Source organism: Aethalodelphis obliquidens, unplaced genomic scaffold, assembly GCF_003676395.1.
Source record: "Aethalodelphis obliquidens isolate GAN/ISIS:26980383/991018 unplaced genomic scaffold, ASM367639v1 scaffold46, whole genome shotgun sequence".
In the NCBI taxonomy this organism is placed as follows: Eukaryota; Metazoa; Chordata; class Mammalia; order Artiodactyla; family Delphinidae; genus Aethalodelphis; species Aethalodelphis obliquidens.
In genome coordinates, this window is record NW_020837990.1 from 12,657,435 (window position 1) to 12,684,538 (window position 27,104).

Sequence of the window (27,104 nt, forward strand, 5' to 3'; positions counted from 1 at the left end):
CCAAAATGGAAATGGTAAAAAATTCCTACGCTCAGTTTCAGTTTGAATATCAAATATCGTAAAGACCCTGACCTACCTTCCTAGGTGCTCCATCAAGTTAATAATCATTATTTTTAATGGTAATCACTGCTTCTGGAATATTGAGAGTTCTAAGCTCCAAAATCATGCTCAGAAGGGAGTGCGTGGGGATGAACACAAGCGTGTGGTGTGAGGCTGCCACAGTGTCTCGCTTGTGCAGACTCGGGGGAGCCCCAGCTTCCAGTGCTCAACTGTGTGAGGGAATTTGTGCTTGCAGAAATCCTGTGCTTCACCAGATGGCTCAGAAAGGCTGTGTGATTGTGATAAAACTTTGCCCCTACAAAGTCTCTGTTGGGCTGGAACTGGGTTTGAGGAGAGTTTAGCTCAAATGCATCACCCAGTAGGGAGCTATAGTGATCATAACGTGCAAATGCATGTATACGTTTCTCGTCCGTCATGTCTGGGGCTCAGCGGAGAAAGAACACGGTATGTGTCAGATGCACCTGGGTTTAAGCTGCAGCTTGGGTTTAAACTTCAGGTGATCTGCGGCAAGTTCTTCCACTTCTCTCAGCCCCCTCTCATGTCAGGAGGGCTGCATTCCTCTACACTTTCTTTCACTTGGCATTTACGAGAGCCTGTGAGGTTGGCGTTATGACGATTATTATTGAGCAAACAAGCTCGGATCACTTAAGTGACTTGCCCGAGGTCACTTGTGTAAGAAACCCAGAGTGAGAACAAGGTGTCACACAGGCTTGAGCCTCATGTGTTGAAAACTTCATCTAGATTCCCTGGGACCCTCTCGAAAAAGTTCTAGGCCAGTGGTCCAGTTTGAGACCTTGAGTTCTTCCTTTGGCTTCTTAATCACTGTGCTTTTCCAAACAAAATTCCTGTCCTCTGGTGATACCGACGGCATGTTTGCATAGTGTATCTCTGAGAACAATCTCAGGCCCCAAACCTGCCATTTTATGAGAAGTTGGCTAATTATAGGAGGCACCATCGGTCTGCAACATGGAGAAGATAGGGTAGATTGACTGTTTCAGGGGATTGTAAAAATTCCCTGGATGACTGTTGCTAAAAAAGCCCTAAAATGGACTACAAGGTGGTTCTACAAAGACATTTTTGGGGAGGGGAGGTCTGGCTTTATGGAGAGTCACTAAAGAATAGTCTAGATTGGCCTGGGGTTTTGATTTTGATCAATTCAGTCTGAAATCAACTTTATTCTCAGAAACCTGGTCGACCAGCCTACACCTCTAAAGTCTCAGTCAGGTGAACACAATGCAGAGTTGGTGAGAGGGTGAAGGTAGTTCTGGTAAAGTCGGGGTTCTTTTCTGAGTTTCAAAAAGTAGAATGACCCCTTAGAGGAGGCAGACCCGTGGATCAAACAAAAATTTTATTTTCCTCCAGCAAACGAACAATTCACAGTGGCTGGAAGAGAGGCTGTGGCTTTTGTGGATGCAACCTTAGCACTGTTTTCTCTACGAGAGCACATGGCAGCCGAGTGGCGAGCAGGGCGGAAGAGGAACCGAATGATGGATGGCACTCGGCCAGGAGGAGCAGATTTCTGCAAATCAGGCTGCGGGTGATTCTGAGACCTCTGCTTGATCTTAACCTGCCCAGCTCCCAGCTTGGAGAGTGAGAGACAATCCCCACTCCACATGGGGAGCTGAGGTTCAAAAAAGAGGCAGCTAATGGTTGCATGAGTCAGGCCGAGAGCTGGAGATGCAGTGGTGTTTTATTTTTTAACATCTTTGTTGGAGTACAATTGCTTTACAACCATGTGTTAGTTTCTGCTCTATAACGAAGTGAATCAGCTATACATATACATATATCCCCATATCTCTTCCCTCTTGCGTCTCCCTCCCACCCTTCCTATCCCACCCCTCTAGGTGGTCACAAAGCACGTAGCTGATCTCTCTGTGCTATGCGGCTGCTTCCCACTACCTATCTATTTTACATTTGGTAGTGTATATATGAGACGTAGTGGTTTGATTGGCAGGTTTGGAGACTGGGGCTCAGGAGCTGGCTGACTTCTTAGCTTCAGCCCTCCAGCCTCTAGGTGAGTGTAATTCCCCGTCCTCCTCACTCCCTACTTCATAGGCTGTAAGTGAAGGGAATAGAGGACCAAGAGTAGGCCTCAAAGTCTTCCTTGAAGCCAAGGTAACCCAGTTCTGCCTTTCCCAGTACCACAAGCTGGCGAACCCATCAGTCTCTCTTTGAGTGTCTACCTCTTCTTCCTGGCTTATGCGGTGGGTCGTTCCCTTTTCTGGGAAGAGTCAGGAGGCATCCCACAGTGGATGTACTAGCACCCTCATGCTTGTTCTCTTTCTTCTTTTTTTTTTTTTTTTTTGCGGTACACGGGCCTCTCACTGTTGTGGCCTCTCCTGTTGTGGAGCACAGGCTCCGGACGTGCAGGCCCAGCAGCCATGGCTCATGGGCCCAGCCGCTCCGCGGCATGTGGTATCTTCCTGGACTGCGGCACGAACTCGTGTCCCCTGCATCGGCAGGCGGACTCTCAACCACTGCGCCACCAGGGAAGCCCTCTCTTTCTTCTTAATCAGCACTTGAGACATGCTAGGAATAGAGTCCTTGCTTTCTCCTTCTCTCCCTCTCCTCCTCTCATTCTCACTCTCTTGCTCTCTCCCTTCTGCTTTTAACTTTTTCTGTTCCTCTTCTTCTTTTCTCTCTTTCCCCAGCCTTTGTCCGTCCTTGTTTGGATGCATTGATTTGGTCCCTACCCCTGACAATGTTGCCTCCTTAACAAAAGCGTGGGCTCCCTGAGGCCAGGGACCACGGACTGAACTTGCACCCCGATCTGGCATATGCAAGGACTGTCTCGAAACATTTGTCAGTGTGGTTCTCAGTGAGGCTGTGTCCTTCCTGGCCTGTGACTCCACTGCAGAGACCAAGGCAGGAGTGCCGCCTTCCCTCCCCAAGCCCTCCTGGGCTACTTTCCTGGGCTGTGGCTCTGTTGGGGCAGATTTAGTAGGTGATGGTGGCTTGTCTCTGCCCTGGATGGCATGTCCTGTCGTCAGCCCAGTGTCAGTCCTCAGCTGCTTGTCTCCACTGCACAGACTCTTTTTTAGCAGCAGAAAAGGTCTTGGACAGCAACTAGGAGAGTCTAAAGTTCCTTGTTCTCTGCATTTCTTTATTCCTCTGCTGGCAACAGGAATCCTTAGTGGCTGGAAAAACCAAAAAATATCTGAGCTGTAAGTGTCTGACCCAATCTGTCTGAAAAAATAACACAAAATAAGAAAATGAATTTGTTCAACTCTACTTGTAAGATATTACTGCAGACAAGCATATATCATTATCCAACTTTAAGGGTGAAATCTTGGCTTTTCATGGCTAAAGGCTGACCAAAATGCAGAGGTGCATGAGAGTTGGGGTCAGGAAGTCTCCGTGGAAGGTTTAATTGAAACCTTAAGGTAAACAGCTAACTGCCAGGCACCTGGTTAGCTGCTTCGTATACATTCTTGCTGAGTCTGCAAACAATCCTAGGAGGCAAGCAAGGGTTATTTTTATGCCTATTTTACTCACGAAAAAGCTGAAGCTTAGGAAGTTTTAAGTAGTTTAGACAAACTTGTGTGCCTAGAGATTCAAACCTGGGGTGACTCTGGTTGGTGTTTATGTTCTTAGCTTCTATATTGTACTGCCTCCAAAAGGAAGTATAGTGTCAAGTTTGGAAAGCCCTCAGGTCCTGAAGTGAGGATATCCAGTCGATAATGAGCTCTCAGATTAATAAGTCATCACAGGAGGATTATGCTGCTTGCCTCTGGTTTATATGTTTGGGCCCATTAGACTAGCCCTAAAATGTGTACTCTTTACTTCTGGACACCATTACTACAATTTGTGTAGCTGCCACCAGGTGAATAAGCATCTTGGTCCCTTGCTACTCAGAGTGTGGCTGAGCAAGGCACTGAAAATACCTATAGATGAGTTTATTAACTCCATAAACACATAGGTTCGGTCCCAGCCGACCAGCAGTGTCAGCCTCATCTGGCAGCCTGCTAGAAATGCAGGATCTCAGACGCACCCGACCTGCCCAAGCTCAGTCTCCGCTCTAACGAGAGCCCCCAGTGACCCATGTGCGCATGAAGAGAGTTGGGCTCACAGCCTTGGCCTAGGGCTACGTTACCTAAGCGGTTGGATTTTTCTCAAGAGTAGAAGACAGAGCTAATTGATTCATAATTCAGTCCACCCATTTTTCTAAAGGAACACAACTTTTTATTATTTAAAAAATATGTAACCAATCATGATGTAACTGATAACCATGACTAGCTCATAAGAACTAACCATTTAAAAACATTTCTGTTGAACAGTGACGTTTACCTGAATCCAAATACCTGGGCACACCTCAAGTACTTCATTCACTGAACATCACCTGTTCTCATTCTAACACCTAGAGACTTGCTGGGTCACTCCACAGGATGAGATCCTTGAAAATCACTCAACAAAAGCATTTAGCCACCTGTGTGCACTTATTAGAGAAAAGAACAAAGATGGCCACCACTTATTAAGTACTTCTACTTGGGGTCAATACACGTTACTCCTATTTCTATCAGTTTTTTGGTGTGGTACTTCAATTTGCATCCCTTCTGATTTTTTTTTTGGAGAGAATTTCACACAGTATTGTGAGTTTTTGTCGACAGGGGCTATCTTAGTCACCTTTCCACCTGCAGAGTGCCTGGTGCAGTGTTTTATATAGGGTAGTTGCACAATAAATGTCTTTTGAATGTGGGACAGCCCAGACACTCCAACCTTCTTAAAGGAGCCTTTTGATTTTTCTTTAGGACATTAAAAATAATAGTTCCATGGCATCATTTGAAACAGAGTTGTACTGGAGCAGTTTCTTTGCAGAGGCCATGATAATATCTGATCAAATTCTCTTAGCTCCTTTTCTGTTCTGTACCATGTTTTACCCCACAGCTTTCCATTTCAGCATTTTGTTGTTAATCAAAGATGCCCTCATTCTGCTGATGGATAGCGCTGACTTGTCCATGGATGAAGAGTGGGTCAGTAGTGTGAACCTCAGGAGAATTCTGTTCTAGAAGCACCTAAGGCCTTTCCTAGGGAAAGGAGGTCATAGGCTATGGGATTAGACAGATTTAGGTTTGAATTATGCTTCTTTAACTTATTGGCTTGGCATTTGGCTCAACCTTTCTGAATTTTAGTTTTCTTACCTATAAAATGGGATAACAATACCTACCTTATTTGCTGGTTTTGGGGACCAAATGAGATAGTGGCAGGTAGGTGACCTAGCAGAAACAAAGTAACTGGGGATCTCTAACTGCAGGGGTGACCAGCTGAAATCAGCAAAACCATGATTTTCTCCTAAAGTGCAGAGAGAGCAGAAAAACCAGATAGTTAGGGAAGTCTTTTCCAAAGGAAGGAATGTGACTCTTCTCAGACCCCTGTAACACTGATGATGCTCTCACACTCTCCAAGACATGATGACCTCTTGTCTCAATGTCTTAGAGAATTTGGAAAGGTCTTGGATGCTCTGGCCATGCAATGTGACCCAACTTCCTGAGCTCTTTTTATTTTAATTGAAATATAATTGACCTAGAACGCTGTTAGCCCCAGGTGCACAAATAGTGATTCTGTTTCTATACATTACAAATGATCACCATAATAAGTCTAGTTACCATCTGTCACCATACAAAGTTATTACAATGTTATTGACTATATTTCTCATGTTGTACATTGCATCCCCTGGACTATATGAGCTCCTTTTGATCAATGCAAAAAAACAAAACAAAACAAAATAGTACTCCATAAGTTGTTCCCAGGACAAAACCAATTTTGAAGAGTTTTTCTGAATGAGTATATTTTACTCCATTGATTTGTGTGCTTTGGTCACTAAATTGTAGCCCAGAGAGGTTAAGGCTCTTGTCCAATATCACAGAGGAAATAAGTGGTAGAACCAGGAATCAAACCCAGGACTGTCTGGCTCGAAAGACTGTAAGTCTGGGCTGTATTGCTTTGTGCCTGGGGAGCTGGATTCCCACTCCCCTCGTCCTGCTGCAGGAAGGAGACAGACAGAAGCCAATGCTCCTTTCTTCCATTGCAGGGGTGGGAAGGAACACAGAGGCTCAGGCTCCGCTTGGCTACCCAGATCAGGAGGCTCATTTCGTCCTCCCCAGGTAGCCTCCTCCAGGTGATCAGCCAGGTCTGTAGCGGATGGGGTGGGGGCCCTCCTCCAGCCATTCCCACCGCAGGGAGAGGAAGTCTTAGGAAAGGGCAGCCAAGCCCATCGTAGCTTTGATCCTTCCTGCAAAACATTGGGAACACAGAGAAAACTTCAGCCTTTTCATTTTCTTATTCACAAAGCTCGTTGAGTGAGTGCTTAAAACTCTTGAAGAAGAACTTGAAAGAAGCCGCAGGGAGACTGTCCTGCAATCTGAGTCTACCTCTGCTTGCTGAGCCTGTGGCAGAGAACAAGTTGCTTGGACAAGCCTGGCCCCTCAGACCCAGCTCAAACTAGCTTCAGCTGGCGTGTGCCAAACAGGAGGGCGGAGAGAGGGGGACAGGAGCCCCAGGGTTCTCATCTGCCACACCCATCTCTGCAAGCCCTCAACCCACTGTGCTGCCCTGGGGCCAGACTCCAGTTAAAGTTTAGATGGATGTCCTGGCTGTGTTTTTCTGTCTCAGGTAAAGGGTGGCCTGTAGAGAGATTTACTCAGGCAGGGGAGGTGCTCAGGCTGGACCCATCTCACCCGCGTGGGGCCACCTTCCGTGCCCTCCCCCGGCTGTGCCATGTTTGGTGGACAGAGCAGTTCCGTCAAACTGTGTAACATCTCTGTGTAGGAGCAGCTGCTACAGAAGGAGGAGACATTCCTGTGGCTTCCTCAGGCCAAAATGCACATACAATGGAGACACAGAGCCCCAGAGAGAGTAGGTGATCGCCTCCACCACCTGGCTCAATGCCTCAGTGGAGATGGGAAGACGGATCCCCAGAGAGAGCATGGCAGGAGGTCATCTGAACAAGGCTGACTATGTGTCCCAGCCACTGCCAGTCCCTTTGCAACATGAAGCAAGCAAAAGGAGCCACACAGAGAAAAGGTCGAAGGATATGAGAATGTCCACATGATGCCAGACCTGAGATCCCTCCAGGCCAGAGCTCCCTGATAATAATAATCAAGGTGGGGGAGGTTTTCTGTTGGCCAGGGCCTATGCAATTTTTTTTTTTTTGCGGTAGGCGGGCCTCTCACTGTTGTGGCCTCTCCCATTGCGGAGCACGGGCTCCGGACGCGCAGGCTCAGCGGCCATGGCTCACGGGCCCAGCCGCTCCGCGGCATGTGGGATCTTCCCGGACCGGGGCACGAACCCGTGCCCCTTGCATCGGCAGGCGGACTCTCAACCACTGTGCCACCAGGGAAGCCCAGGGCCTATGCTTTTTATGAAACTTTAAAAAACGTCTTTCAATAACCTTATGAGGTTTGAAGGGCTACCAGAGGTTGGATTTTCTGTTTGTCCCTTAAGGGGACCTAAGCAATTAGTCACGTGTCCCTTCTACCTCTTGCTCCCCCTCTCTGTCAGCTCTTTCTCAGTAGCTCATTGTTGACCTGTAACAGCTTTAGGTGCAGTAAAGAACTTCCCTCCTGAAAGAGAATCGTGTGCTTGGACAAGTCACCTTGCCCCTCTGGACTCAGTTTCCTCACTTGTGGAATGAGGGTTGGTTGGACAAAACCACTGGTTCTCAACCCTGACTCTGCATTAGGATCTTCTGGGGAAGTTCTTAAAACATATGAATGCTTGTTTCATAGACACACACACACATCTATGACACATAAATGCATGCATGTGAAAAGGGTGAAAACGGCATAAGACCTGTAGTCTAGTTAACAGCATTGTACCAATGTCACCTTCCTGATTTTGCTATTGTACTGTAGTTATTTAAGATGTCAGGCACCAGGGAGGGCAGCTCTGTGAAGGGTACATAGGACTTTAAGTACTAATTTTGCAACTTCCTGTAATTTTAAAATATGGAGTTAAAAAAATCCTAATCCCCAAATTCTACCCCAGAGATTGTGATTCATTAGTCTGGGGCTTGGATGGCAACGTTTTTTTAAAACCTTCTTGGTGATTGTAATTCGCAGCCAGGGTTGAGGACTCCTGAGGTAGATGATGTCTGGGTCCCTTTCCAGCCCTGAAATATTATCAGCCAAATTAATCTCAACCCCTTCCTGAAACTGTTTAAATGTTCAACTTGTAGGGGTAATTTTTTAAAGTTTATTACCCACTGTGTAAAGGCGTTCTTTTATTTGTCCTAAAGTTACCCCTTGTCTGTTAGCCTCTTTCATTTCCAAGCACTGTCATCCTCTAGCTGGATCTTGGAATTGCTGCTACTAATTGATGCCCTTTCCCTGTGATACTCTTGCCACCACTCACTGGCTGCAGGTCGTTTCTTATTCACCCTGGGCCACAAGCCCCTGCATTAGATGCTGCCAACTCTGCACGGGTCTCAGCAGATAGGGGTGAATCGGGCAGGCTTCCATTTAAAGTCTCTTCACTTTATTCTCTGTACTTCCACCCAAAGCCCTATGGGGAACCAGACTTTCCTGAGCCAGTGGGGGCTAACCAGTAAGAATTATAATGTGGGAAGGGGAGGATTCAGACATAATGCTGAATGGCACCGTGCTCACCGTCTGAAAGAAAACCACGTCAAACTTAAACCTCTCACGGGGAGCCCAATTAAGGATGTGCCCCTGTTCTTATGCTAGATCCTCTGCCCTCTGACAAACTGTCTTTTCAGAGGACACTCCCTTCTTTTCACAACCACAGTGAAATTGTTACCCTACCCACCTTTAGGAAAAGTGTCACCTACCCACAAATTGATCTCTTCTGGTCATCAGAGCAATCCTAGGACTTGAGTAGCCCCCAGCAGAGCTCTTCTCAAAATCTGGCTTATCCAACTATGAATTACATGGAGGGAGGGAAGTGGGCCTCGATAGGACAGCCCCGTGTGAGCTTTAACAGGTTTAGTCCTGACAGGTTAAAAGTGAATATCTCTTCCTTCCTGCTGATCACCCAGGTGGCAATGAATGAACGTCTCTCTCTCTCTCTCTGTCTCTCTCTGTCTGTCTGTCTGTCTCTCTCTCTCTCACACACACACACAAACACACACACACACACATTTTCCAGGACCCAACTGCATGTTATTTATCTATATTAAGCAAGAGAAACTGTTTTCTAAATGGATGCAGATTCCTGCCCTCAATGAGTTTGAAGCTTCATTACTGTGCAGAGCTGTGTCCACTCAGATTTGTTCATCTTCCAGCTCCTACATCTTGCCCAGAGGCCTGTTGGAGTAGAAGAAATGGGTCTACTTTCCCTGCCTTTGAAAGCACGGAGCCACCTAGTCCCGAATACCCCCTCCGTTGCCACACTAAAATCTAGTCACTCGGGCTTTGTGATACCCCCCACCCGGGACCAAATCTTGTTTCTTAGGCAGGGCATCCCCATCCCCTTAGCTGTGAGAGGAAGGGAGGCAGTGTGAAGGTTAATTTTCCTGAGCAGCCCTGCCACCATTGTGCAGGCATCACAGAGGGTTTGAGGATTTAGAAACGATTGTAAGTCTGTGTTTATTTTAGTCTATTATAGTCAGAGTTTTCATTGGCTTTGATTCGAACTCATTGTAGCCTTCATCTTTCTGGAATGAATAATGATTTTAAAAAACAATTTCTATCAAACAGTAGCACTGCACCACCTCCCTCCCCGTTCCTGCCCTGGCCCCATCATTCCAGTTATCCTTATCTGTGCCTTGCTTTCTGATGTCCACCTGCAGTCTTAGGCAAGCTGCCAAATGTCACCGCTCTGGCCCATTGCTTGAGGTAATAGTTTCCAAAGGTTTACTGCTTTCAACTTTGTCTCGTCTTATCTCTCTCAGCCTTCAAGGCTTGACCCCTAATGTAAATTTCCCAAGAATTTGAAAATCAGTCCACGCCCATCCTCCCCGTTTAAGATTTTTAAAATCACACCCTCTTTTAAACATGTGACTGGATTTTGAAGGCATGTAATCCGTCTTGCACACAGTAAGCACTTGATATTTTGTTCTATTGATCTCTCTAATGGTTCTGAATAACAAAATGATTCATTCATTTAAATTTCCATTTGTAATCTTATTAAATACCTCTGAGGTGTGAGGAACTGGCTACAGATATACATGTACAGATGCATATATGACTTTTAAGGCAAAAGATCAAGTTCCAAATAGATTATGTCTCCAGGTCTAATGCATGAAAAGTACACTGAGACTATTGGAAGTTCTGACTGTGGCATCAGGTAACCTGAATTGGAGAACTGTGATCCCGATTTATAGGTTGTGTGACCTCAGGCAAGTCATTTCATCTCTCAAAGCAGCAGTTTTATCATTGAGAAAAATGAGAACCATAATAGTATCTATCGGGTGTGCTTGTTTGAAGATTAAACGAGATAATGCTCACGTCACTGGCCCATAGAAAGAGCTTAGTCCATGTAAGCTATTATTATTGTGCTTCTAGGTTCTACAAGGGAACAATCCAGACATTGAATACATCAGTGTTTTTCAAGTGCTTTTCAGAATCAACTTAGGTACATTAAAAATGCAGATGCCTGGGCCTCACCGCTGGCTTACTGATCATGCTTCCTCACACTGAGGTGTAGGCACCTGTATTTTACCCAGCTTCCCAGGCATCTGTTGATGAGAAGCCTTCTAGGTTGTCCCACTGCTGCTGCGGGGCTCCCGAGCTGTTGTGTGAGCTGCAGTGGGTAAGAGACTGGGTGGGCTGTGATAGACTTTGTAATGTGCCAGGTGATCTGTTGCCCCAAATTTCTGCAAAGGTCTTAAAGACCATTTTAAGGTTGGAGATATTCGTCATAATGCACAGTAGCGATATTAGCTCTTGTCTCACATTTTTAAATGAATCTTTTTCCATGCCAGATTTAGGGAAAACCTCAGGGGCATGTGAAGAAAAGAACAAGAAACAGGGAGGTAGGAAGCGCTCTCTGTTTGTTAGAGCTGCAAGATCACCGATTCAGAAGGCAGAGGATAGAAGTGGGGAATAAAAAAAAAAGAATGGCATCCAGGAAAGAGAGATTTTGGTGCCAACCACTGGACATCTGTGGGTTCTCTGCTCTCTGTCCCTTTGGGACAGCTGCTGGGGGTGGGGTGCAGGGCATGCAAGGGCTTTGGGCTGTGTGAACAGACGTTTGTTGACAACAGGCCAGTTTCAGTTTAGTTCGAAACTATTAAAAATTTAGTTTTATTGGTGTCTCAGAAAGGCAGTAATTGTTCTGTTCCCCTGGCATATCTATTCCATGAGGCAGGTTGTAACTCGTCTTGTTTGCCCAAGCCTTAGCAGAGTCCCCAGTGAGGGGACAATTTTACGGTGTCAATTTGAAAGCAAATCTGTCTCCTGATCAAAAGAAACCCACTGAGGTAGCAGTTTGTCACCTTCTTCCCCTCGGTCCCCAGAGTGGGGGACTCTAGCAGCTCTTGTGCTCGGCATCTTTGTATCCTGTGGACAGCTCGACCCGTCTGGGGAGCTCTGACTATTGGTGGTCAGCTGGGAACACAGCTTTGTGTGTACAGGGGTTTAATGGAGGATGATTCCACAGGTTCCTGCACAGTCTTTCACAAATGGTGACAAACTTTTCACCAGTGGAGAGTAGGAAGCACCACTTGGTGTTTTTCAGACCCAAGTTCAGGCACTTATTGGCTGGGTGACATTGGGCAGGTGACAACTTCTCTGAGCCTCAGACTCCTCATTTTGCTATCAATGTTGTTGCGAAGATTAAATGAGAGAATTAAATGTGTGAGAAAACCCTTAGACAATTCTGGCACACAGGAAGGGCTCAGAAAATGGTAGCTGTGGCCAGTACCAATGGTACCAGTACTGCTGCCATTGTGCTGAACCTCAAGACGAGGAAAATGTCTCCCAGACCTCACAGCAGGGATGAAGTCCTGTGCCTTAATGCCCTCTGCAAACAGGATTTAACAGTATAGTCTAGCACAGATGGCTTAAGTAACTCCTCTTCAGCTTGAAAGACAGTTGGCCTTGTTCAAATAGATCAATCAGAGGAAGTTCAGTTGTAAACAACATGGTCAATCCTACAAATCAATCTGTAAACACGAGTGATGCCTATTTAAAGACCTAAAGCAAAAATTCAGAAATAGAAGGTAACAAAGAATTCTAACCTTTTTGGTACATCAACTGCATGGTAGCTCTCAAGAGAAAGATCAAGTATTTGCCCCGAAAGTTTACAAAAAAGGATTTTGGAAATGAAATATCTACAGGTTAACAGTGCTGTAGGTAAGATGTGTTTTTTGGTCATATTAACCTTCCACTGACTACTGATAGATATGAGAAACTAATGATTCATAAATGTCTTTCTCTGATGTTGCCCCAAGACGTACACTCTCATCTAGCGGTGAGGCTGACTGTCCCTCTTCAGCCATCATAGCTGTGTCTACCCTCTGTCTCCATAGGAGCCAAGGCACCTCATGATATTAAAATAATTTTCAATCCATGAACAAGTGAGATTAAATACTGAAGAGTAATTAGTGATTTCCAGAATTAGTTGATATTACTCAAATCAACTGGGGAATGAGTATTGGAAAATAAAAAAAAATAAGCCAACTTTTAATAATACAAAATTATTTATTAGTTAAAAAATTATAATTTGTTCATTACACAGAAAGTAAAACGAATATTCCCTACAACAATTTTAACTGTAAGCGTACAAAGTAGGAGTGGCACTATGACTGGGTCTGAATTTCATATTAATGCCTAAATTAGTGTTAGAAAATCGAAAATGGTGACATGTAAACTGCGCCTGTGATATTTTGTTAGCAGGTTGCATATTTTAAGTTGTCATCTAGAGGTGGTAAAAAAATAGATGTATGCATGCCATGTTCCAAACTAATGTGATTTCTATTAACTATAGCAGATGTCCCAGTTTGTTTCCCTCCTACAGAAATCACTGCTTGCTGCTGCTGAGGGAGTGAAGTTCACATAGTCTGTGCTGGGGTAAGAAAAACACTCTGAAGCTCTGAAGGTGTCCAAGTGTTCTGCCTCGCAGGACGCACAGCAGCAGACAGAGGCGGTGGCAGAGGAGAAGCAGTTGTACTGGGTGTGTGAGGGCAGGTGAGGGTAGGAGTAGTCTTCCGAGGGGTAGCCACAGTTTCTGGTGTCCAGAGAAGGGGGAGAGTTGTAATTCTCCGGAGTATATGAAGGTAGCTGAGCAGGAGAGTAACTGTAGTCTAAGCAACCAGAGAGAGTGGAGGAATCCGAAGGCCATCCTGGGGTCTAGAGAGATGAAAACCAAGGAACAAAAAGCTTGATAAATTAGACAGAATTAAAAGAACTGAATAGAGTAGATTTAGTAACTCAGAGTAAGAACATTAGGGGGAAAAAAAAAAGAAAAGCACAACAAAACACCCAACCCAACCCAAGTCTGCAGAAGTAATTTTATTTGCTGGCTGGCGTGATTTCATGACACCGCATTCTATACTTACCTATTTCTTTCCCAACAATAAATTGCCTTGCTTCACTGGCTTTCTTTGTTATAAGCATACTTTAGAGCGTGCTTTGTTCTTAAACCACAAAATCCCATTGTGCTTCATCACCTGCGCATCAAATCCTGCTGTGTGCCACGATAGAAGCTGCAGGTGGCACCCTGGATGTTCTCCACACCCTTGACTGTGGAGAACAAGGTGAACATACACAGGTAGAACCGAGATCCTCAATGAGCCAGTGTCTGGGAGACTCCAAGACTCGAAACTACTGTTACAGGCGCTAAAGTCTTGACCCCTGCAGAGAAAGGTACTTTCTTCTTCCTCTTAAGCAGGTCCACAATTGTTACTGAGAAAGCCTAACTTGGAAGCTGGAAGAGAAGTGAATGACTGGGGCCCTGTGTGCATATCCTGTGGAGTTAATTTCTTATCCCTTTAAAATTTAGTCAGATACCTACACAGACTTTTGACAAACCAAAAGAAAAAAGTATTTACATTAAAAAACTACTTTCTAAGGTTTAAAAAAAACTATATGAGTATCTAAAAGACATCTTCAACAACTGGTATCTACCAATGGACACCTTATTTCCATTTTAAGTGGTAACACATTTTCAAACATTTGAGGTCCATGAAGAACAGACAATCCAAATGTTTTCAACTATTAGGACTTCATTTTTTTACCAACCATCTCAGACCCAAATGAGTTCTTGTGTCTGTACCAGACCAAAACAACCAGTTAGTAGAGCCAATTCAATGCCAGAATAAAACAAAAAAATCCCTTGTCAGATGACAGTTTGTACTGTGTTGAAACAGCCTTAATTCTAATTTCTAGAACTCAAAAATCCAAGGGCCATTGTTTAAATCAGTAATTTCCAATGAGTAGATTTCTGAACTTTACAGTTTAAAAACATTAAATGAGTATTGCCGGGAAACCTCTTTTTATGGCCACACACCAAAAGTACTTGGGCGTAGCCGACTTGGGAAATCATAATTACGTGTGTATCCAAAGGATTTTGCCCTTCAGTGTGTGGCTATTTCTACCTCCATTGAGTTTTAAATGGTTCTTTGCTTGTTTCCTGGATGATTTTCTTGTTGATAGTGTTTTTATGATTTCTCACGAGATGATACAAACTCTCTGCCCCATAGTAAACAATAATAGGTTTTGTAAAGAACAGAGATAAATTACCAGGCTCTGGTTAAAGGAGAAAGGGGCAGGCTGGAAGCTGTCTGGGAAATAGTGTGGAGTACTTTGCATGGAACTGGGCGAAGGGTCCGGGTGTGTCTCTGTCTGAAGGTAGGAATCAAATATCTGGTCGAGGAAGCCTGGATTTTCTTCACAAGAAACACAACTGGAAAATTCTCGGGGTTGGAAATAATTGGGTGTGGAAGGAATTGGTTCAGGCTCAAAATACTGTCCTAGAAGAAAAAGGAAAAGGAGAGATTTTTGTTTAAAAATTGCACTTACAGATTTGAATGGAGTTCTGTTCTTTATTCTGAATATTTACTACCTCTAGGGGGAAAGGGGGCTTAAGAAGTTCGAGAAAAGTAAGCCGGCAGGCAATCTGGATTTTTTAGTTGCCTTAGAGAATTCAAGTCCACTGAAATGAATCCGGTTAATAATGTGGAAACTGGCTGTAAATGTGGCCTGGGCAAAAGAAAACGATGGTGATCCCATTTCTGTCCAACTGTCACAGTCAAGCTCAAACTTCCCCTGTCCACTCTCTTAGACTATAAAGCACCAACACCCCACCCCTATCTGCAGTCCAAGTGATCCTCATCTCTCAGAAGTAACTTGTAGTGTTGTTTGAGACTTTAAGAAAACTTCTGATGCCATGGGAGATAATTCTCTTGATCTAGGGTTAATTGCTTTCCAAAAGTTTTCACACTTACTCAGTAACTTAAATTTTGAGGAGTATTACAAATGGCAATGCATATTATAAATAGAGAAACCAGGAATGTCTACAGATTAGTATTGCTCATTTTATATTACAAAAAGCAAAATGTTTCCTTAGTGAACATGTTACACATGATCATGGAATTAATATGTTAAATACCAAACAAGAATAGTTCTGAAACCCCTCCCTTTTCCATTTCAGTATTAATAGGCCCCATTTCTGATTATTACCCTTAAATGCTCATAGAAGATAGGTTTAGAGTGTGTCCATCAGAGGAACGACAGAACACTGGAGTTTTTGAAGTCTCGAGGCTCCTTTAAGGTTAAGTGGCACATTCAGTGGGGAGCTCCCATAGCACTGGTTTCCTTATATATGACCTCCTTAAACTCTGAGCCGTTGAGTGGCATAGGTAGGAGTGTTTATGTAATAGAGTTATTCGTAATGGGCTGAGAAAACTTACACTTGTTTGAACTGCTTTCTGGGAAGAGAGAAAAGGAGGGGAGGGAAGCCCCTGTTGGCTAGAAACTAAGCGAAACAAGAGCAAAGGCATTATTCTAGGACCTCGGGATGTTCTGTATTCCATCTAATAGTACACTAAAAAAGATAACAGGTTTCTGAAAACAGTTCTGATCTTTTAATCAGGTTTAGTTACTTGGAGACAAGGACCTGGAACTAATGTGAGGAACAAGCTCTTGGAGCAGAGTAGGTAGCAGGGAATAGACAGTTCAGAAATGAGGACAAAATGTTGCACTTGTTTCCTTGCTGGGCTTGTATTTGGAGTCACCATGCCTTTTTTCACCTTCTGATTGGTTGGATTCCAATTAAATGGTGGTGCCTATCCTAACCCCTGAATCAAGTACTGAAAGCCTTTCGAGATGGACTTTTGGAAGAGTTTTTGAGGGAATTGTAAGGCTGGCTTTACTGACCTGCAGAAGATGGTGGGACTGGGTCTGAAAGGTGGACACTGTTGCCTCCGGACAGCTGCCAAAGCAAGAAGATGACCACAAAGCAAAGTGAAATAAAAGTTCTTTAAAGGGAAATCTAAGACATTTTGACGTGAGCTGTGTTGCCTTCTGCTTAAGGTAAGCCAGATTCTTTCTTCTGAAAAAAACTCACTGTTGTGAAATACAACCAATGTTATATCTTCTTTGGATTCAACTTTCATTTTTGCTTGGGGATTTTTTTCTAATATCTCCCACTTAAATTATACAGGTTGTTAATTTTGATAAAAATTAATTTAAATGATTTTTATATGACATAAATGAACAGTGCAAGAAAACACAGTAAATAGCCTTTCTATTAAACTATTTAATTTAAAATAAATAAGGATTAACATTTATTTAATCCCAACTGTCCGTAACTTAGTCAATCATTTTCCTTAAAAATTTCATATACTATCTGGCAGCTTAATCCTGGATAGCTAAAAATAGTCACATGTTCTTCCTAGCTATGAAATATTAAAATAGAGAATACTTTCTTAAAGTTGTAGTCAGTGAACTGGAGCCTATCTACATTCTAGTTAATGGCTGGGAAATATTTCACCTCTCGGTATGTTTTTTACTATTTTCTATAAAAGTTGCTTTTTTTCACTACGATAGTTAAATACCTGAAGCTTATGAGACTGTTCCTTTTAACTATTCAAAGTAAAGCAGCCTGTGTCTTCCAGTTAAATTGATAATTGTACTAACTGAGTAATTTAGGACTTCTTTTTTTTTTTAGATTTCAGGTGGTGGCTTTAAAGTTTAAAGGGACCAGCCTTGCTCTGAGAATCTGTGCTGGGAAGCAGAGCTCAGCATGCCTCTCTCCTGGTTTACAGGGTATACTCACTCCTGTACCCTGAGCCGCTGGGAGCCTGCACAGTCAGCCGCTGCTGAAACAGGAGGTGGTGTTAATTTTGAAAACGATCCATGCTGTAATATCATGAACCAGGAAGTTGGAATCCCTCACCAGTTCTTTATGCAAATATTTGGCTGCAGCTTAAGCTCAAGCACTTGCAAGGAGTGGGTTTTAAAAACTCGGCTTCAATGTAGAGCTCTGGTTAACCCCATTCCCCCCCCACAATGGTCTGTTTGTAGGCCTCCCCAGGTTATCTCCCTCAGGTATGTTTACAATACCCTACTTGATATTATCTTTCTAGTCATGGGTTCACTTTCTACTTTGCTGCAAGAATACAAAGTCTCCTCTCTCTTAGATTTCAAACAGCACAAAAATCCACAATCTACAATTTATAAAAATACATCAAGGCTGTTTAAAAAAATTAATGGTAAAAAAGGGTAAATTATGCCTTTTGATAAGTACTAACTCCAGTTTCTCTTTATCCTAAAGGTAAAAGAGTTGTGTGTGCATGCGTGTATGTGTGTAGGGCTGTTTGTAAATTGATCTGGCCGAAGTAAGTTTTTTAATCAAACTGACAAATCTGGCATACACGTGTTTCTCCTGGCATTGAGACCCTAATGTTTGTCTCAATCTATAACTTCCATTCAGGATTGCCTTCTTAAAATTTCAAATTGTGGATGCTACTCTGACTTTATAGCAAATTACGATACATTTCTTCCTGCTTTATATATTTGATAAAGTTAACTCTAACGCTTCCCAGAGGTATCCTTAAAGCACTGAACAAATTGGAGATGATCTCTGTTAAACCAGGAGCAGGCACACACCATGCCCTGTTACCTGCCATCCCTGCCTACTGAGTATACCTCACAGCTTTCCTAGAATCCTAGATCCTTCTGATGGTGCCCAGTGAGAGATTTTACATTTGGCTATTACAACTAAATCAACTCTGTGTTACTCCTCCACGTCTGTGAGGATCTGGGTGGATAAAATCTTCCAGAAAGCAAAGTAGGGCTGGCTTTGCTCTGCATGTTCCTGAAAGGCACTGGCTCAGAAGTACTGCTTGATTATTTCTCAGGGAGGAATTCAGAAAATTCAGATAAGTCAGACTGCTCCAGGGAACAGATACTGGTCAGATACACAAGTGCAATGTCTCAGCCTTGCCTTCCTTCCAGCAGCTAGCTAACAGGGGAACAGTGGCCAAACCAACCTGTAAGAGGCCAAGAGTAATAAAATTGCCATGTGCAAGTGGGCAATTGCAGTGCAGGTTGCAGCTGGAGCAGAATTCTACCAGGTACCAAAGCTCCTTAACAAAAGATTACATTTTGTTAGGAACGTCTTGATGATTTTTTTTTGGCACCAGCAGTATTTCGCAGTTCCCTTGCTCCTGGTTTTATTAATTTTATAATAATCTCTGAACTGAAGGGGTTGATGGTTGAGGCTATCAGACTCCTGCTCAGCACAGCTGGATCTGCAGAAAGATGAATTTCAAGAGCCATTGGGTGGGGAGTTTCTTTAAATATTAAGAACAAGAAGATCTTAGTCCCACTTTTTGCTCTACCATTAGTGACTGTAAGGCTTTGACCTTTAGACATAATAGAGGCATACAGATCCCCGATCTACTTACCTCCCCTGGTTGTCATAAGAATTAAAAGAAATAGTGAGTGTGCAAAAGTGCTTTAAAAGAACCACTGGAAAACCCTGTACAAATGGAAGGAAGTTTTATGGTGTTAGCTGAAATTCTACACGTGGAGGTACTGACTTTACACCCAGAAAATGTAAAATTTGTGCTGTACGTGCCATATCACAGCAAGCTCACACCAGAACTCTAAAACTCTGAGCAAAGGGTATGAATGAACATTACTGAAGAGCTGGCTTTCAATCCCTGGTTGTACTTTTATTTTAGCTGCTTTTGGGAAATAATTATAATGATAGTTAACATGTATTGAGCACTTTCTAAGTGGAAAGCACTCTTCTAAGTGCTTATGTGCAGTGACTCATTTAATCCTCACAAAATCCCATTATCTCCAGTTTAAAGATGAGGAAACTGAGACTGAGTAACTTGCTCGAGGCTTCACGCCATGGAGGAGCTGAGGTCTGAACCCAGTCCACTGGTTCTAAAACTTGTGCTGATCACCCCTACCGCATCTGCCTCTTCCCGAAAAGGCCCAGTTTCATGAAGTCGGGCATTGCACACAAACAGCACTGGACACAAAAACTGTTGTGCGACAGATGCCAATAAGCTGGAGACAGGACCAGTCTTACCACGGGCAATATGGGCTCTGTCCTTCATATCCGACATTCACACCCAAACCAACCCAAAGGCAACTGTGTGATCAAGGGCTCTCGGCAATGAACTGCCCTCTCTTGGAGGATAACCCCGCCTAGTTTATTTGGTTCTGCTGCTGCCCTGAGCACTCTTGGTAGTACTTTCTGCTTTAGGATGTACATAAAATGGCAGGGTACCCTTATGACTGCCCAGATCAATCGCATGATAACTTGGAACTGCTCAAGGCTTCATTACATCTTAAGGAGGTTCTGTATTTCAAGCTGTCTCCTCTGAGGCTACACGGCCCCTTTCGGCTGGGAAATTTCAGTGCCTGGTGATTTACAGATCAATGACCTCAGAGGCTGGGTTCCAGAAGAATGAGGTGGCGGGGAATGCTCCACGGAGATTCTCTCCTTGAAGGGCTCCCTAAAAGGAAGTTTCTCGGAGAGATTTTCTTTGCGTATGTGAGGGCACAGACACTGTCTTCCTACAAAATAACAACCTACTTACCTACTGGCTGCTTCTATCCCTGTATTGGACCAACATGCTCTTATACTCCACTATGATCAGTGAGGGATGGGCTCCCCCAAATCTTGAGCTCCACAACATGCCCCAGCTGTTCTCTGTTGCTTTCTGTGGTGAACTGGGATGAAGGTGGGCACAGCGTTATAAGAACAGCTATGGAAGGCCAGGCCTGGGGATGGTGACTGGGGCCTAGAGTGGCCTCCTACACCTTCCCAGACACAGGGCTAAATGAAGCTGAACACGAGTTGGGAAGAAGTGAAGGGTTTATGCTTACGGTTCCCCCCGAGGCTGCCTGGTGTGCCCTTCTCTGCTGCAGCAGCTCCTTCACTGTGATCTTCACCCGGACACCTTGATACACCTTAGGTTTTTCTGGGGAAAGGCAACCGAGTCAGTGGTCAAGTGTGAGGTTTGGATGTCAGGCTGGGGTGTGGGGGAGTTCTTTATAAACTATGGCATCTGAGGCCAGATCTCTAGGTCTGGAGAATGCAAAGAGAACGCTAAAAGACAGATGGGAAAGAAACTCAAATTTCTCAAACTCGAAAGGATGAAGAGATACCGTGGGCAGGTTTCAGGGCCCCAGTGGAAACAGAACCTATGGAAATCTGTGGGGCTACCTGCCCCAGGCTGAGCCCTATCCCTAGGCCAATAGCACAGGTTTTTCTGCTCAGGAATATGGAGACCAGTCTAGGGGAGCTCACCCCTTGGCTAAGTTAGGGGAACCTTGGGTTCTGGTCTGGGAGAGGATGGAGACCTCTCCCAGACCAGAACCTGAGGAGGGGCTGGGCGTCGCCGCAGCTGACATAGCCCACCCCACTCCCACGCCAGTGGAAGTTCTGAGTCCCTTCCTTCTCCGCCAGGGCAGACGTGGCTTCTGGGGAGCCTCTGACCTCTACGTGCCCTTGGCCTGGAAGCCAGCCCTGGGGCAAGCAGCCGGCAGGTGGGTTTGGCCAGCCTTGTCCTTGGGTCGGTGAGGGACTCGCCAGACTGACCCCAGTAAAGGGACCAGGCCCGAGAATTCCCTCCCTCTCGTCTTTTTCTTCTGCCTTCTCTCCCTCACCCCCTTTCTCGCCTTTCCTGCTCTCCATCTTTTCCTCCTCCCTCCTTAGTCTCCGCTCCCGCTCGCTCCTCTTCCCGTCTCTCCCCACCCCCTCCCTTTCTGGGGCAGGCATTTCTCCGCGGCGCCCGAAGACTCCGAGTCGAGTCCGCGAAGCGCGAGCTGGGGAAGGCGTGCGGTGCGGCTGAGGACCGCGCACTCGGCCGGGAGGCCGCCCTCCGGAAGGGGCCGCCCCTGGGGCTGGCGGGGCCGGGCCTGGGTGCCCGGCTCGCGGGAGAGGCCGAGCGCGCCCTAGGGGTCGTTGGGGAGGGCGTCCTGCGCGCCGGGAGCGGGGGCAGCCGCGGCCCCGGGCGGGCCCCGCGGAGCCGCGGTGAGTAGGTCGGGCCGGGCGGGCGTTTGCGGGCGGGGGTGGCCGCGGGATCCCAGGAGCGACTCCGGCCCTGACGTCGACCCTGGAGTGAGCGCGGGAGAGCCGCGCGGGGAGGGGCGGGCCGCGCGATCAGCCGGGGCGCCCGGCGACAGGGCCGGGCCGCTAGCGCCTCGCCTGGTCACTGCGGAGACCGCAGCAGGACAGCTGGGAGCCCCCCAGGCCGGGTCCTGGGAGCTAGGGTTCTCCCCAGGAAAGGAGGTCGCGGTGTTCGTCGCCCAGACCCAAGGAATCCCGCGTCTGGCCCGCAGGGCCTGGGCGCCGCGCCCTGTCCGCGGTCCAGCGTCTCCCTGCGACTTCCTTGCCGCGTCCGCGTCCCCGCGGACAGCGGGTGCTGCCCGGGGTCCGCACAGGGACCGCCACGGCTCAGCCCTGCGCGGGCCGGCTCAACCGGCTTGAGTCCCAGGCTCACCGTGAGCCTCTAGCTCCCGCCGCCGCTGCTGGGCGCACAAAGTCCGCGCCGGGAAGTCCAAGGGTCACAACTATGACCAAGTGAAAGGACCGGTGGTGGACCGGGGTACGCGGACGCCACAGCGGCCAACTGGACCTGTGGGCCTCTGCCCTCGGGACCAGGCGTGGAGTGGGAGCGGCCACAGCGTGGCCCGTGCCCTCTCCGGATCCCGGGCTCCTACTTGCATGCCCTGACTTTGTGCCTCTCTGTTCCATGCAGGAAAAGCCGTGGAAATACACCCGGATCAAAACGCCCCTTACCCTCGTGACCCTACCCCAGGACAAGAAGCCGAGTTACCCGACATCGTGGTCAGCAGAAGCTGGGCTGGTGGCTGGATGCTGCAGCTGCAGGGGCTCAGCGCCTAGGAGGGCTCCTGTGCAGGGGGAGAGGCAGAGATGCAACATTTTTAAAGTTTCACAAAGCATCCAGCTGCACCCAGGTTCCTGGAGCAGGAGACAAACAGAATTAATGTTTTATACCTTCGGGTATAGGTTTGAGTTTTTTCCCCCTCATGCCAAGTATTTAAAACCTCTAGAAACCCATGATTTGACAATCAATGATTGCGCGATACTTTCAATTTGAATATTCAAAGGCTTAACAAAATGGACTATCTTCTGCAGAAATCCTGCACACAGGCACCCCACAGAGAGTCCACAGAAACAGGGGGTGAGACCCCTTTGGGGCCTGGCCCTTGCTTTTATTGTATTTTGAGCATTTTGCCCACCTTCCCACAGACAGAGCAGGAGTCCTCAAAGATGCTCTGTATTTCTGCCTCAAAGGCAGCTCTGGGAGCCTTGAGTGACTTAGGGTGCCCTTCATGACCACCTGAGCCAGGCTGGCCAGGCTGACTGATTTCCATCTCTTCAGTCTCTGTTTTAAGAGAAAATCTCAGGTTTTGTGGAGTGAACATGGCAGCCAGTAGGTCTGGCCTGGCAAGGAGTCACTCTGGGCCCAGACTGGAGGCTGGAGGCCTGCAGAGGCCTCAGCTCTGCACCTCATCTCCTTCTGGCCCCGCCTGGCCACGTGCTGGCTTCCCTCCCCTTTCTTCCGCTCTTTGTCTGTGCCCCAGACACTGGGGTTTCAGTACAGAATGCCTGCCTGTTAAGACCCTTTGCTCCTCCCCACAGAGCTGGGGATGCCTGTGGGGCTTCACCTTCTGGAGAGTTTCTGAGGCTGGTGTTTTTTTTTCACTATGAAGTTCCCTTTTTTCTCCTCTTTATCCCTCTAGAGCCATTCCTGCCTTTTTGTTGCAGGAGCGTGTGTTGAGAGAAATGATAAGCTTGGCTTCTGCTCATTCTAGCTGAAAGGATATGGATTTGTGTCAGGCCTTCACACTTTGGGTGAGAGGTGGGAGGGATATGAAGTCAACTGCTTCATTGGTCCAGGCCTAAGCCCCTCACAAATGACCAGGGATTGTGCTGGGTTAAGTTCTCCAACCACTTGCTGTACCTCTTCTGTGTGATTTGGAAGCTGAGAAGACAGGAGTGGTCCAGAGAGGGAGTGGGTGCCAGGCCAAATCCTCTCCTGGCCCCCAAGAGAGGGCAGGGTGGGGCTACCTTTCCATTTCCATGTTGCCAGGACAGGCAATGGTTACAGGCCTCTGTTCTTTGTTCTCTGAATTCTCTGAAATGCAAGAGGTGGAGTTGAGCCCCTCAGGCCACCAGAAAAATACCCAAATGCCCTGGAATGTGTTGGATGCAGGAAGGAGCACACAGAAATGGAAGAAAGGGGCTCTAAGAGTGACAAGACATCAGGGTCTGTGATGGATCAGAGTTGCTTGGCAACTGAAGTTGTGTCTCTGGGGGAAGGAATCAGGGCTGGGAACACTTGAGATGGCACCTGGCAGTAGGTGTGGTGTGTGTTTGTCCCCAGCCCAGCTGGAATCTGTCAGCTTCTGGAGCCTCTTTCTCCAAAGGCACTGAGCCTGTGTCCTGAGTTTCCCTGATGTACTCAGGACCAGACTCATGAGGAGGCGAAGGACACTGGGAGTTCAGAGAGCCCCTATTTCTTTCTCCCTGTCCTGCTATGTGTGGGCATGGCCCCCTTCTGAAGGAACAGTGAGCAAAGCAGCGTAGAATTAGGGACAGTCTCTTGTCCTCATAACTTCTTCCATAACTTCTTTTCTCTTTCGTCCTCCTTTTTGTTTTATACTTATTTTTTGGTTTGCTTTAAAAAAATCTTCCTCTATGGCCTTTGTGTTTATTTTTTTCTGAGTTTCTTTCTTTTTGTCTCTCTTCTCGTCATTGCTTTCTATTTCTTACCTACATTGCTGTTTTTCTCCCTGGCTCTCTGTGTGTGTCTGTTTTCCCATGTTCTGGGGTGCTGTCTCATTTTTTCAGGCTTAGTCTCCTTCCTAACCTCTCCTTTCATGTGGAAGTGGACAGGGATGACAGGAGGCCATTGAGCGCCCTTGGCAACATCATTGAAATTGGTGCTGATGATTGGCTGACCTTTGGAGAAGGCAGGCAGGGCTGAGTGAGAGGTGAGCTCCTTGGAATTCACGGGCTCTGTAGAGACAGCAAAGACCTCTTTGTCCCTTCCTCCAGAAGCCTCTGCCCAAAGAAGGACAGCAGTTCTGGGGGCTTCTGCGTTGGCCCCTGCTCCTGGGATGGATGTTCCAGTGTTGTTGCTAGCCAGCAACTTCAGAAAACTGGGTTTCCTTAGGCCTGAGCCCTGATTTGAGAAAGAAGCCCCCAGTTTTTAGCTCAACAATAAGGAGTTTCATTGCCACTGTTTCTATAATTGCAGAACCCCAGCACAGGTATTTAAGAGCCACACGCCACACCTGCGGGGGTGAGGGAGGGTTCTTCTTAAATTGGGTCCTGTGAACCCTCCTTGTGGGGCTGTGTGTGTCACAAGGCCTGGAACAACCGGCTCAGCACTGAGGCCCCATGGAGTTGGATGTTCCTCATAGACTTTTTAGAGTTTGTCCTTTATTGAGTGTTTATTGCATGTCAGGCACTGTATGGTATAGCCTCCCCGTGTCACAGATGAGGAAACAGGCTCAGAGGGCTGAGCGGCATGACCAAGATTACTGAGCACACACATGGCAGGATTGGGAGTCAAACTTTGATAAATCAGATGCTAAACCCTTACTCTTAATTAACATTGTTGTCTTCCTGATCTTTTATAGCAGAGGCTTTCAAACTTTTCGGACTTCAAACCACACTAGGAAATTCATTTTACATGTTCACATACTATATCTATAACAATATTTATATATTTACAAAACAAACTTTTCATGGAACAATGTACACCTATGCATAAGAGATATCCTGAAAATTTCTATTCCATCTTTTCCATCTCATTCTATTCATGAAAACATCTATGTTGATTCGGAGTCTCTAATATAATTTAATGACCCACCAGTGCGTTGTGACTGACATTGGAAAATATTGCCTGTGAGACATGCAAACCCACTTGTCAGAGCTGTGCTCGTGGACAGCGTGTCCTGTCTGCTGTACTGTCGGGGTGTGTGGGGAGGCTGGGGAAGTGCAGATACTGACTGGAGAGTGGTCTGTAAACACTGGGGTCACCGGAACCCCGAGAAGAGGCTGACTGGAGGGGAGGGGAAGCTGCTAATTAGGCTTATGACAGTTTGTGCGTCTCAGACTGGAAACTCTTCTTTCTTGCTGGGGTCATGGTCACCTTCAAGGTGTCTGCCCTGAGGTCCTGATCATCTCTTTCGGGTTTTTAATAAAAGACTGAAAACAATGTTGTGGGTTTTAACAGGCTCACTTGCTTCAAAATATAACATAGGATCCAGATGTTTGGATGTTGGAAGGGGTCTTTGAGGGACTGAGACAGACTTGGAGTGTTTTTCCAACATTCCTGATGGTCATTGTCCGGCCCAGGCTCCCTCCGCCACTTGGCTGAGCTGCCAGCCCACAGAGGAAGTGGGAGCTCACCGTGTGTCAGGCCGCCTGTTCCACTATTGGACTGCTTTAAATATAATTGGCTGAGACAAAATCCAATGCGGTGTATTAACTGAGCACCATCTATGTACCAGGCCTGGTGCCAAGCACCAGAAATACAGACTGATAGTCATGCTTTCTGTCATCAACTGCTTGGTGAGTAACATGGAATACCTGTTCTCCCATGTCCACACCACTGCTCCTTCATTACAGGTCTGTTTGGCTCATTCATTTGTTCATTCATTCATTCATTCATTCAACAAGCATATACTGATGATCTGCTCTGACCAGGCCGAGGACTAAGCCTGAAGAAGGTATCGTGTCCCCTTCCACCCCCACTGCAAACCTTCTCTTTTTAAGGTTCACCATCTGTAATTTCTCTAGTTCTTCATATGTTATAGTATTTCAAATCTCTGAGCCACGGATCTCAGAAACCCTTTAGTTGGTCCTTGGCCTTCTTAAAGTCCTGTAGCACCAGAATAATGGGAATAGAATACATTTTTTTAAAAGTTTTAAACCGAATATTTTAACTGAAATTTTTTGGCAGGCTTTTGTATGCAAATGACACTGCAGAACATTATATTTAGGAGACGTTATTAAATTAGACACACATGACACATGAATATGAAAAGACTTTCAGTAGAAGAAAAAGAGGGAGTTTATTCCCTCCAAATTTGACTGTGGCTCTAAATTCTCTTCATTAATGCAAAGTTCTTTTGTCATTCTGACTGTGGGACACTGTTACCAAACCTTGTGGGAAATATCAAGTTCCAAAAACATGGAGGAGACAAGTATTTACTGGGTCCAATGTGAATGTTTGGTCCATATGAAAATGACCAGGAAGACTATTAGATGAAGGTTATTTAATGATTTCTGGTAAGTCAGTCTCTTCCCATAAAATATATCCAAAGTTTTTACATTAAGAGACTTCCATGGGGAATGAGCATTTGATAGTTTATCATTTAAATTAGGAAGATACCATCAGATTCTGCTTGAAAAGTTCATCTTTTACTTAAGACATTTTTTTTTAGCATCTTTATTGGAGTATAATTGCTTTACAATGGTGTGTTAGTTTCTGCTTTATAACAAAATGAATCAGTTATACACACACATATGTCCCCGTATCTCTTCCCTCTTGCATCTCCCTCCCTCCCACCCTCCCAAGACATTTTTATTATGCAACATTTGAGACATAAAACAACATAAAGATTACTGTGATAAAA

General features: G+C 45.9%; 2 protein-coding genes across 2 annotated transcripts; one reads left to right on the forward strand and one right to left on the reverse strand.

Annotated features, from left to right (window-relative positions):
- Positions 1-12,693: 12,693 nt before the first annotated feature.
- Positions 12,694-22,217, reverse strand: POU2AF3 (POU class 2 homeobox associating factor 3). The gene is given in 7 exon segments (XM_027081850.1): positions 12,694-13,307; positions 14,700-14,929; positions 16,335-16,389; positions 20,310-20,404; positions 21,908-21,992; positions 21,995-22,047; positions 22,050-22,217. Coding segments are annotated over 7 exon segments (1,023 nt in total). The 5' UTR covers positions 22,183-22,217; the 3' UTR covers positions 12,694-12,935.
- A 1,938-nt stretch (positions 22,218-24,155) lies between these two features.
- On the forward strand, positions 24,156-24,671 carry LOC113606969 (colorectal cancer-associated protein 1; the record flags this gene model as incomplete). Its single annotated transcript, XM_027081851.1, is given in 3 exon segments — positions 24,156-24,365; positions 24,368-24,571; positions 24,573-24,671. Coding segments are annotated over 3 exon segments (513 nt in total), but the record flags the coding sequence as incomplete, so codon positions are not given.
- Positions 24,672-27,104: the final 2,433 nt, after the last annotated feature.